Source organism: Mauremys reevesii, linkage group 18 (assembly GCF_016161935.1).
Source record: "Mauremys reevesii isolate NIE-2019 linkage group 18, ASM1616193v1, whole genome shotgun sequence".
Lineage (NCBI taxonomy): Eukaryota > Metazoa > Chordata > Testudines > Geoemydidae > Mauremys > Mauremys reevesii.
In genome coordinates, this window is record NC_052640.1 from 24,271,607 (window position 1) to 24,284,682 (window position 13,076).

The following is a 13,076-nucleotide window of genomic DNA, read 5'->3' on the forward strand; positions in this document are numbered from 1 at the left end:
CAGGACAGGCGGGGACCTCCCCTCCCATGGAATGTCCTCCCCTTTCTAAATTATCCGCTTCCTGCCTCTAAACAGTCAATGACTTCCCAGTTGAGGGAGGTATTGGTCCCCTTCCCTTTAAGCGTGTGTAGTTCGCATTATCATTTGCTAACTATATTATGATCCATGGGCTACCTCGGTCTGCAGCTCCAAGACCTTTTGTGGCTTTCTCCCCATCTAGGGATTTCATAACCCAGTGATGGATAAGCCACAATCCTGTGACACGGTGAGACAGTTTAAGGGTATGAGGGACAGGTTCTGCTCTCAGTGTTGTGTCCCTGGTCAGTGGGAGCTGCTTCAATCAAGGTGCCGAGACTCAACAATGAGGCACACAGCACTGACCAAACCTGTGAAGTCCCTTAGTACAGACAGGGCTCAATGTAAAATCCAGGAAGGATTCTCTGGAGGAGGACCCGGCCGAGGATGGGGATAGGTGGTGGGGAGAAGAGGGACAGAGACCTCTTCAGCTGTTCCCAAGAATACAAAAGGACATGTTATGCCCAGGAAAGCTACAACCATATCAACAGCATTTCACAGGTTTACATGAGAACAGAATTTGGCACAGGAATTCCACTTCAACTCTGACTTGCCTGGCTTTTGTAGACTTAAATCAGATGTTTTGTGTGAATGGAATATTAGGTTTACGGAGACTTAATCCAACAGCTGAGTCAAGGAAACTTTGCTAGAGAAGTCTCTTGGCAGAAGCTTTACAGCCAACATTCTCTGTATATAAATTCAGTGATTTACTAGAGGGTGTGTATTTGTCTAAGCCTTACATTTTCTGGTATAAATGACTATACTTGAATGCCTCCATCTTTTGACAAGGAGTGTTTTTATGCTTTTTTTTAAAAAAACAAACAAACAAACAAACAGATTCAACTCCAGTTGATATTTGTATTTGGAAACTAATACATGTTGTGTACTCCCCACCATTATTCTTGTTCATTACAAGGACTGCGCAAGATGGTGGTGGGGGGGGAATTGTACTTTCCTAATGTGAAGGAAGCCTACACAGTCCCTCCCTCTTCTCTCCTTTTCGCAGCAGCCAAGAAGCCATTGATTTTGATTAGCTCTGCAGTGGAGCCTCTGCGAAGAGCGGGAGTGCTCTCTAAATGAAAAAAAGACCTCATCTTAGGTTTCAGCAGACAGTGTGTGCGCAAGCCAGGGAAGGAGGTTATGAGATCATAGTCTGTATGGAATGCTGCATAATGTGACTGTGAAGAAAGTCTTTATTAATTTTTAAAGCTGCACTCGCATGAGCTAGATCCCATCGCATATTGGAACTGCACATTTCAAGTTAGAAATGCAGCTAAGAATAGGATAAATACTCCCCCCTCATCCCCCCCATCACTAGGCCAAATTTATTCCTGGTGTAAGTCCTTCGACTTGGAGTCAATGGGGTCATACCCAGGGTTGAATCTGTTCTAGTGTTTCTAGATTTCTACTCTCTTTCTTGGAATGATTTTCACCAGCTAAAAGGGAAGGTGTGGAAGCCATTTTACCCCTTCCATATTACAAGGATATACACACACGCCAACATTTGTGTGTCTAGAACAAGTGTTACCATTTGGAGGCAGAGCAAGTCACCCAAATACATGGTTTTGTGCTGATGAGGCTTAATTGATCCACTGACCGCTTGTGTACACATTGAAATTGCACCAATTTAACTAAATCCTTCCCTAAATCAATGTAGTTAAATCAGTGCAGCTCCCTTGGGTGGACACTTCAAACAGTTTAAAAAACTTAACGTGGTTTGTTACCAACCTAAACTAAATAGAGAGAAGACCCTCAAGTCCATTTTAGAGTTTCCAGAAAGAGGGCAGCAGCTATTTAACTACATTGATTTAGAAACAGATTTAGTTAAGTAGGTGCACTTCCATTGCGTAGAGTGGGCCTTAGACTTCGGCACTTTCTCTGTTCTTTTGCAACAGGAAAACACTTGACTAAGTGCTGCTACAGCCATATTCCTCATATCATAAACCTAGGAGATAAAGAAAGAAGCATTTCCCTATGGGAGCAGGTGGAGAACAGAGAAGTGAGGCAGCAGGAAACCCTTCTCTTGAGAAGCCAATTTCCCTTGTAGAAAAAGAGTGTTGATAATGGGACTAAGTCCCATGTTGCCAGGCCCAGCTTTATTTTTGTCCAGATTTCTTTATGAACAGCTTAGAGAGGATAATTATTCCTTTAAAATAAGCCTGGAGTTAAATGTAACAGAACTAGGGACAGCTCCAAACCAAACCCCTGGATCCAAACACACCAAACCTTGTGGAATTTTGGGTACAGAGCCACACTTCGCAGCTAGACCCTACCTCTGTAACATATTCCCACATTCACATCCCTCTACATTTTGGACAAGTTTAATTCTGGAGGCAAACTCTGTGGTTCAGCCTCATCTATACAAGCTGCTGTATGTGGTTCATCATGTTCATCTTGTTCATCTCATGGGACAGAAGCTTTGAAAACACTGGCATGATTGATTACGACCATGTTAATCAAAGTCAAAACCTACTTAAAGCATGAACAATGGGTGACTTAAGAACATAAGAACGGCCATACTGGGTTAGACCAAAGGTCCATCTAGCCCAGTATCCTGTCTACCAACAGTGGCCAATGCCAGGTGCTCCAGAGAGAATGAACAGAACAGGTAATAATCAAGTGATCCACCCCCTGTTGCCCTTTCCCAGCTTCTGGCAAACAGAGGCTACGGACACCATCCCTGCCCATCCTGGCTAATAGCCATTGATGGACTTATCTTCCATGAATGTATCTAGTTCTTTTTTGAACCCTGTTATAGTCTTGGCCTTCATAACATCCTCTGGCAAGGTGTCCCATGGGTTGACTGTGCGTTGTGTGAAAAAATACTTCCTTTTGTTTGTTTTAAGCCTGACGCCTATTAATTTCATTTGGTGGCCACTAGTTCTTGTGTTGAGAAGGAGTAAATAACACTTCCTTATTTACTTTCTCCACACCAGTCATGATTTTATAGACCTCTATCATATCCCCCCTTAGTCACCTCTTTTCCAAGCTGAAAAGTCCCAGTCTTATTAATCTCTCCTCATATGGCAGCCGTTCCATACCCCTAATAATTTTTGTTGCCCTTTTCCGAACCTTTTACAAGTCCTATATATCTTTTTTGAGATGGGGCGACCACTTCTGCACGCAGTATTCAAGATGTGGGCGTACCATGAATTTATATAGAGGCAATATGTTATTTTCTGTCTTATTATCCATCCCTTTCTTAATGATTCCCAATGACTTCACCTTCCTGAGAAGAATGCCAGCATATCAGGTACTCTTCAGGGAGGAGAGCAATCCTCATGTGCTGTCTCTAGTCTTCTCCTTCCCCACCCTGTTCCGGATTGAATTTACAATCTCTTACTCTAGAGTCCTCTTTTCTCATAGCACGGAGCATGCTTCCGCATCCAGAATGAGGCACTTCCACTGTCATCATCGTTAACCTCTCTCCTACTGGCTTGAATAATGTTCCCTTTGCCTTTGCAATGATCACCACTGCCACTTAGCCCAAAGTCATTTCCATCCTCAGGTCTTTTAAGGAACAGCATCTTCCTCTACTAGCTATGGGACAGAGCTGGGAGCTCTACTAAAAACTGTGGAATTAGTGTATCCATAATATAAAACGTTGGTGCGATACATACAAATAGCTCAGCATGCAAAAACATTTTTTCTATCAATGTTCATTCAAATGCAATAGCAGATTTTGATACTACCATGTTTGTGCACCTTCAGCGCAGGTATTTGACCACTTGCGCTTTACCGGTGTGCATATATTTGCGAAAAATTAGTTTTCAGCTTAATGCTCGAATATTCACCAAAATTAGATTTCAAACTGTGTAAGTGACTCTCTCCCTGATTGAATGGCATTTCAGGCCATTCAATCAGGGAGCAGAAACTATGCCACCTGACTTAATTTGAAATCATATTCATAACACTCTTTAAGATCAATCTGAAGAACACGATTTATTTGCTGAAGAAATTCGCCCATAATTTCAAAGAGGGAATACATTTGAGAATTTTCCAGTTTGCTACCAGTCACACTCTGCTAACAGGTTAAAAAATGTGAAATGCATCAAATCTACTGGGTACAGGAAAGACCCTACAGAGTAACTGTGCAAGTTCCTTCCCACACCAAAGCTAAGGCAAGGCATGTGCTTACTTCAGATGCAATGAGCTAGTTATGGCTCTTGTGTATAGATGGACATGGCTTCTTTCCCTCTTTTGTAAAAGGAATTTCATATGCTGGAGATTCTTTGTACATATTTGTAATGACTTTATTAAAAAAAAATCAATTGTTCACTGGGAAAAAAGGTCTTACTTTTTATTTCCTCTCCAAAACAGAGAAGATCATTTACTATGAATCCTTTCCCCAACCCGGCTCCTGCTCTCACTGAAGTCGATAGAAGTTTTGCCATTGACTTTCACTAGAGCAGGAGCCGGCCCTGTGTTACCTTCTGAGAAGAGGCTAAGACTCTTTTGCCCCATGTTTAGGCTACAGAAGAATTACCACAACTAATACGAGACAGGACGGCTCAAGGAATTGCTAATGGACTGTAAAGTCTGTTACCTCTGTGTTGCCCAGCACACGTTGATAATGACAAAAAAAAGTATTTATGACTCACAACTGTTTGGTGGCCTCTGTGAACTGAGCTGACCTCTGCCCTTCACGTGGAACAAGTGCCCGCGGTACAAAAGCACCACTGTGTGTGGCACTAAATCTCAAGAGGGAGGAGGAAGGTCCAAGACGACTGAGCTAGTCTCTCCCCTCTAGACGGGATTGAGGTTCATTGACAGGCATCAGCATGGAGAAAGTTACTCTGCTGCTGTTAGTGCTGCACCTGCTCTGTAGCGACATGGAGGCCTTCAGTCTCCAGGAGTGTCAAACCAAAACCTTCATGTGTTTCTGTAATGACAGAGACACTGGAAGCTTAGCATGGCTTGCTCACTCAGAGCGGTCTGATTACATAGGACGGCCTAATGTACTGAAATAGAACACAGGAGAACCATGCACATGTCTCTGAAGCTAGAATACAGGCCTATAGCAGAGGGGAGAAGCATGAGTCCATAGGGCACTTTGAGCTGGCATAAAGATGGAGAAAAGATGCTCATATCTCCCAACAAATGAGAGTGTTTTGGCAGGTGTATAATTCTACTGAAAGCCTCAACTGAACAGAGAGATTCCCCACAATGAGTAGTAGTACCAAGCCTTGCCTTATGTTTTTCTGGAGTGTTTTAATCCTGGCAAGTTACTATTAAGATGCTAATTCACTCTCTCATGTTCACAGCTGGAAGACAATAGTCGGGGGGGGGGGGGTTGGGGGGGGGAGGAGAAGAGAAAAGACCAATAACAGAGAAATCTTGCACCTATTGATGGCAGGGGAGGAAACACTAGACAAAAAAACAGCTTATTTACAACCAGAATGTCAAATGCCATCAGTAGTTTTAATCTTTCTCCTATTAACATTTTGATACACTTCACCATCATTCCCCACAACACTGATTTTTGCAGAAGTTCCTAAAGGCAAGCAAAGAAATAGTCACTCCTACTCGGAACCAGGTTTTCAGAACAGCCTTGAGACTCTAGAAAGCAGAAACTACACATTAACCTATCAGTTTCACTCCATGGTATTACACACAGAACGGAACCCATTCATACTACATTCACCTGTGCTTCCTTGCAGAGTCAGCAATTTGTCATTCCACCCAGATAAAGGTTCACCCAGACTATGATTCTCATGTCGAAATTTTATGCCACTTGGAAATCTCTCCTGCAGAATCTAAGAGACCTTTCCTTTGGAGACAACCAGAGGACTGCTTGGCTTAGTCCATGTCTTTCTAAAGAGGCTTTTAACAAAGGCACCTCACCTCATTTTGTGGGGTAAAGCCTCTTCTCCTCTCCCTTCGTCCTATCTCTCTCTTAATTCAGGTTTGATTCAGATTCTGCCTCCATCATTTCTCTTTTGTCCTATTTTTTCCAAGGAAAGTTAAGACAAAACCCAGTTGCCATTAGCTCCTGTTTGCTTTAATTTTTCCCCCAAGGAGGCTTTACAGTAGGAGGGGAGGAAAGCAACCAATATATACATGCAGCCCTGTTTCCCTGAGGTACAGTTCTTCCTGCTTGATTATCCAGTCAAGTGGGATTGTAACCTTACGGCCATTTCCATAGTAATGAGCATGGAAGATGCCATGATTGCTTAATGAAGCCATTTCTCCATGCGTTCAGCAAAAAGTAAATCGTCTAGTGAAAGAGAAAGCTCCAGCTCGAGAGACAGTGAACAAACATCAAATCCATTTGCATCCTAGTGCCAGCAGAAGATCCTCGACAGACACCATGACAGCAGAATACAGACTCATGCTACTCCAGCATCTAGTCTGTTCATTTGCCTATTAAGGGTACAAGCCGCTGTCCTTGAAAAGCGTTTTCTGAAGCTGAGGCATTTGCTTGTTAAGGAGAGATGGGGTTTATCAATAGAGAAAGTTTGTCCCAGTCTACCCTGGATGGTGGAACCTGACTGCAAGGTCCTCATAACGAACAACCTCTCAAGTAAAATGCAGCCTGCATCTATTTCACACAATCCTCATAGCAGGAGGGGGCCACTAATCGCTTTTATTAGAGGAGTTGTCACCATGATAGGGGATTTTGAAATATTGTCTGTTTGCATGCAGGCTGGCCACATCCAGATCCATACCCTAGATCCAGGAGAAATCTTAAGATGAGCTATAAGATCATCTTTGGACATCTCAAATTAAGCTCGAAAGGATCCAAATTCTTTATGTCTGTATCACACTGGTAGCATTTGCATGCAACACTCCATCCTGTTAGCAGGCATCAATCCTGCTAGGAAACAATGAGGTGGATTCTGTTGACTCCCTACAGAGAGAGGATCTAAGGTCTGGGCTGAGCAGCACCGAGAGAGGAGCCTTCGGAACAGCCAAGCCTAGGAAGAAAGTTTTGAGCTAAATTATAGGTTATTGGATTCCCATTTTGTTTTTTTAATAAAGCCAATCCCCAGGAAACAGCATGAGGTGCCTTTTTTTTTTTTAAATGACTCTATACAGTTTGTGGGCTGGGTTTGAGAAAACCATCTCTTTACATGGCCTTCAATTAGCACCTGAACTTTTCTAATAAAATTCAGACCTGGCTTTAATCTCTTCCCACCTCTCCACGCTCTCCCACTTGCAGAGGAAGCAGGTAATCCAGCCATGAACATTAAAGATGAAACATTTCAAAACTGAGAAAATGCCACCCCCTCTTGGTCTCTTTAATATGTTCTTCTCCTATTTCTCTTGAGGTTTCATAAAGATCAAGATGGCAACCCATGTGTTTTATGGTATCAATGACAACAACAGGGCTATCGGCCACCGACCTCTCCCAAAACCCTAAATGAACCTCTGAACCAGTGGTACTGAAGCAGTGACTCTGACGTGTTTCCCCAGGTAATATAATAGTGGCAATGTAACTTTATGACGATAGATTCTGGGGAGTCAGGCGGCTGGTTTAATGACATAACTCCAGTCTGCTGTCCTCTCACAAGTCAGTTGAGGAAAGCTTTCCTCTAATATTATGGACTACACACTTACAATGGGAAACTCTCATCATGTTTTCCCTACAAACATGACATTTATGTACACTGAGAGAACAGACAAAGAGGAACCTGCCTGGGGTAATTTGTGCTGTAGACAGCAAGTTCAAGCAAGGACCTCGGCCCCAAGTTAGCAGTGAAGAGTGGCAGGGATGGATTTTGACTCTGAAGAGTTGAAAACCCACTCTCCTTCCCTCTCCTTAGAAGACTCTTCATGCTAATGGACTCTGATCCCTGCTAGAGACGTAACAACATGCCAACCTGCTCCCCCGCTTGGATGGAGAGAGAGAGCTGTGTAAAAGACCGAGACAACAACCCACTAAATACTTGGAAGCAAGGAGTTTCCCAGCTTTTTCTTCTGTCTGCTCACATGTCATCCTGATCCTGGTATGTGTTGGGGTTAATAAACCTGGAAGTGAGCTGAGGTAGTGCCATCTTTCCAACAGCGCAGAGTCTCCACTGCAATGGATCGACAAAGAGGACAGGTCTTCTCCCTGTCAAACCACAGGCAGAGGCACTCTTCACAAAACACATGCTGTGGAGAAAAAGGGACTCCATCAAGCTGAGGGGAGGGGAACAACCCTGTCACCCTGTGCACAGATGCAACAGAAAAGCTTTGGTACAGGAAGCAATGCAAGTTTAGAAGGAGGGAGCAACCTGTAGGATCTCACTCACCCATCTGCATGAAAAATAAACCCAAATATGAGCACACTAGCCCCATACAGGCAATAACTCAAACATCAGCATCTCAGTGAAGAAATGGAAACACATGTCCAAAATACAGTTCTCTTAAGTGCGGGATGTCTCTCTGGGTACATAACAGCAGGGCTCTGTGCTCTGCACTAGCGATCTGTTCTCTTCAAAGTGCAATTCCAGGTGTGGGCCAGGCTCCCCAAAACCTAGGGGTATGTCTACACAGCATTTTGAAGCGAGTCGCAGCAAGTCTCTCAGCCCCAGTCGACAGACTCGGGCTTGCGCTAGGGCTCTAAAGATAGCTGTGCAGGCAGCACTTCGAAGTTGCAGCTCCAGCCAGAGCTTGGGCTTTGAAGCCTATGGAGGGGGGCTGGCTTCTAAGTCTGAGCTGCAACTTCGAAGCGCTGTCTCCACAGCTATTTCTAGCCCAAGTCTGTTGACCCTCTGTGTGGGCCAGCACTAGAGAAGGATGAGACACACATTGGCTGCAAGTTTCGCAGATATTTGCTGACAGTAGAGCAGGGGTCCCCAACGCGGTGCCCGTGGGTGCCATGGCACCCACCGGGGCATCTATGTGCACCCACCTACTGGCCGCTGGACAAGCAGCCGACGAAATGCCGCCGATTTTCAGCGACGCCTCTTGATAACGCTATTTCTCAGTGGCATTTCGGCGGCTTCTTGTCCAGCAGCCACGCTCCTCGGTGGCTAGTTGTCTGGCGCCCGCCACATGGAAAGGTTGGGGACTACTGCAGTAGAGGAATGGAGAAACTTGGGGATCTTGGTTATATTCTAGGCTCTGCAGGGGAGTGTCTACACTTTGGTGACTTAGATGTCCACTAGGCACTAGACGGAGATACTGTGTCTATTTCTATGCTATGTTTAGAAGTGACAAGGTTAAGTTTGATCCCACAACGGGTTTGGCAAGCTTGGTGTTCTTACCTGGCACATAAGGATCAAAGGTTCCCTGAACTCCACTTGGCAAATAGCACAGATGTCTCCAGCCTCACTGCACTGCTGGCTGGTTGCACGGACTCCATAGGTCTGTTAGGGAGAGGGAAGAAAAACCTCTCTGTGCAAAAGGGTTTAGATTGCCTGGTTTGTTCTTGTACACGTGCACAAATGCTTCTTTTCATGCCCAGCTTTTCTACACTGAAGACAGCCCACTGGAAACTAAGCTACATCGCTGCACTGTGGCTGACAGTGGGAGTCTGGAGATGAGGGTCCTAGACCCTGCCTTGACAGTGACTTTGCTGCAGGATATTGGGTAAGTCACTTCATCCCTCTGTGCCACAGTATCTACAGTTGTGAAATAAGGATAACGATATTTACTGAGCTCAGTGGGGTGTTGTAAGGATTAATTCAATTTTGTTTGCAAAGCACTGATAGAAGGTGCTTAGAAAGCGCTAAGTATTATCATCAACAAGCTAGCTCCAAAAAATCCCCCAAACACTTTTCATCCACAAACCTCCAAGCTCTTTATAAAAAGGAGGGTATATGTCATTACCCCCACTGTGCAAATGGGGAAACAGAAACCTAGAGAGGTGAAGTGACCTGCCCAAAGCCACATGATGAGAGAGTCAAGTGTCCCAACTCATAGTCCAGTCCCCTATCCACTGGGCCACACTGTCTCCAAACATACCCATTACCCGTGCCAAGTGCTGAGAAAGTACCATGGTATTAGGTCTCATATCTATACTCCACATGGCAGAAAAACCACAGGGTCCTACCACTATAAAAGATAACCACAGTATTCTCCAGCAGTGGCTGCTAATACCTCCGTAACTCTACCGTACATTGCCATGTTTGGGGCAAATACGGTAGTATTTATTTTAATAATAAATCGGGATGTCAAAGTCTCTGCCTCAAACAGACACACACACACAAACAGCAACCCACCGCTTTATTAGACTCAGTGGATCAACCAATACTATTCAGTGCCTCTAACCGTCACATTTCATACATACTTGTCAATCTGTTTCCAGAAAAGGGATGCAGCATCTTGCAACAGACCAGCCGTGCAATGTTCCATTAACATCGTTGGGAAAGGGCAGATATCAGGAATTGCTTCCCCACCCAAAAGTTAGGTAGGGCTTCCCATCACAGCCACGGGGTGGTGGGTGACTTTTTTCAAAAGTACTATAAATCTGGCCCCCCGAGCAATGCTTTACTGAACCTTTCCTTTGTGGCAACATTTCCCAAGTCAACTTGGCCACACACACATTGACTACTTACCTGAGGGGTGCAAAGGACCTTCAGTGCCTTCCGGACACTCCCCACACGGCCACAGATGTCAAAAGACTGCAACAGAAACATTTAGCTTTAGACACTGTTCACAGGGCGATAAAGACATAGAGAGTCTTGTAACTTGGAGAACATCTAGGGAGAGATGGTCCAAACAGATATTCACAGGAAAGAAAGAGCCCGAGAAGCAGTAATGCCCAAAGAGACTGAGGTGTGGCAAAGAGAAGAGAAACAGACATGAGCTGACACTGCAATATGGTAAATAAAAAGGACTATAGACTCATAGACTTTAAGGTCAGAAGGGACCATTATGATCATCTAGTCTGACCTCCGGCACAACACAGGCCACAGAATCTCACCCACCCGCTCCTGTAACAAACCCCTAACCTTTGAGTTATTGAAGTCTTTAAATCATGGTTTAAAGACCTCAAGGTGCAGAGAATTCTCCAACAAGTGACCCGGGCCATAACTTTGAGTTGCATACCCCGAGACTTCACAGTAGAGGAAGGGGACAAAATAGACTCTCTCGACATCTCTGATGTGACTACAGCTGGAATATGGTATTCATTTCTGGGCTCTTCATTATAAACTGGAAGGAGTTCAGAGAAGATCAACAAAAATGGTGGGGGACTGGAGGGACTGATTTCTGAGAAAAAATTAAAGGATTAAATACATACAGCTTGGCTAAGTGGCGACAAAAGGTGAGTGAGTGTGTGTGGTGGAGGACACGACACGATAACTGTCTACATATCTCAAGGGAGATAAACACCGAGGAGGCGAGAAATTATTTAGCATAAAAATAGCAGTGAGGATAGAGCTAAGATAGGGAAAAGTCTGATGGAATATCAGGGATAAATTTCTGAGAGTTTAATCTATCAGCCTGCGGGACAATCTCCCAAGACAAATAGAGAAAGCCATACCGCAAACTAGACTAGACAAGATGTGAGAAAAGGCCCCAGAGGGAACAGCTCTGCATTAGCAGGGAGTGGGGCTGCATGGCATAACAGGACTTTTCCATCTCTAACTTGTCTGGATATGGAGCGAGTGGAAGGGCAAGAGAAAGACCTAACATGAAGAACTGCATTAGACTTACATGATCTGCACACACATCAGAAAAACTGGATTTTTTTTTGTGAGGGTTTTTTTTTTTTGGTTAGTGTGACTAAGTGGGCTCTCTGCAGAGAATGCCAGTGAGATCACCGTGCAATAGATGTGGAATCAAATGCAGGCAGCAGTAATGCTTCCAGTCGGCAGATAAAAGGGCTCAAAGGGTTCTTCCGTAATGTTTCCAGTCAGCTCCTAGGGCTTGAGGCTGCGGACTGTTACGGATCTTTAAAAGTTAATGATCCCTAGAGAGGTAGCAGCTCTCTCTCACACAATCCCGTTCTCTCTCTCGGGGGCTTATTTGTCTCTCTGCTGGGGCCCCACAGTCTCTTCTAGCATCCTCCCTACAATGTGTGTTTCCCTTGCCACCCACTGAAATCTAAATTGCAGCCACCATCTTTCTGGCCAAGGAATTGCTCCACCTTTGTTCACAACTGGCCAGTGCTGCTCCTTAATGAGCTGGAAGGGCAGCCATAAAGCAACACCAAGTACCTTCAGCCTCCACTGGTCCAAGGAGAGTGAGATTTGGATGGGACTCAGATCAGGGTCCCTGACTTGGCAATAGAAATCCCTGCCTGCAGGCTGGTGAGCCAGCCCTTCCAAACTGTTTTCCAAACCCCTCTCCTCTCCTATGCAAATGGAGCCAGTAACACTTCGGGCAGGACTCGGCTCTCTGGTAGGGCATTAAGACATGGGCGTGCATACATATTAACAACTGGGATTCCCACACCAAAGTCAGCCCTGTGTTTACATGTAAGCCAGGCATATGCACTGAGATGACCAGTGTCAGCTGCTCTACACAACCTCCCTATAACCTGAGCCTGCAGGACCTTCCCTTTGTGCCTTGGAGAGGTGATACAGTCGAGCTAAGCCCTGGATTTCTGCCAAGAGCACAGCAGGTCTAAGCACCAAATAGGCTTTTGTGGTTTTTCTAATGTGGTTTGTGGTTTTGCTCATGTGGACTCCTAGGGGTAGATTTTCAGTGCGTTGGGCAAAGAATTAGACATGCAACTCCTGTGACTGTAAATGGGATCTGAGCATCTAATATTCCATGCACTGTATTGGAAATGTATACCAGCCTATTCCCTCTCCCAGTCCATCCCCACTCCTCTCACATGGTGTCTCCAGTGAAGGGGGAACCAAAATCTCTAGTCTGATTGTCTCATACCCCAAATCCTGTATATGGCTGACAGACACTAAAGGCACCTTAAACGATCCTGGACTCTCAGCCACTGGGCTGTATTATCTTCCCACATACACTGGTTTAACTCTACTGATTTCAGAGTTACTCCCAACTTACTTCAGCACAGAATGAGAGGAGAATCAGGCCATGTTTTGCCAACCTCTTTGGCTTTTCCCAACACCAGGCTGTAGGCTAGAGGCCATGGTCGCAGGCAGGCT

General features: G+C 44.8%; 1 protein-coding gene across 6 annotated transcripts in view; it reads right to left on the reverse strand.

The window, feature by feature from the left end:
* RNFT2 (ring finger protein, transmembrane 2) overlaps window positions 1–13,076 on the reverse strand; it is a 75,793-nt gene that overhangs the window by 31,202 nt on the left and 31,515 nt on the right. For 3 of the 6 annotated variants that reach the window (XM_039505535.1, XM_039505539.1, XM_039505534.1), the window contains 3 exons: window positions 10,563–10,628; window positions 9,270–9,371; window positions 5,478–8,172 (listed from right to left, as the gene is read on the reverse strand). In XM_039505535.1, the coding sequence (XP_039361469.1) occupies window positions 8,038–8,172; window positions 9,270–9,371; window positions 10,563–10,628 (303 nt within the window). In that variant the 3' untranslated portion in view covers window positions 5,478–8,037. Of the gene's footprint in view, window positions 1–3,738; window positions 4,958–5,477; window positions 8,173–9,269; window positions 9,372–10,562; window positions 10,629–13,076 lie in introns of those variants that run through there. The other 3 variants (XM_039505538.1, XM_039505536.1, XM_039505537.1) reach the window with 3 other exon arrangements.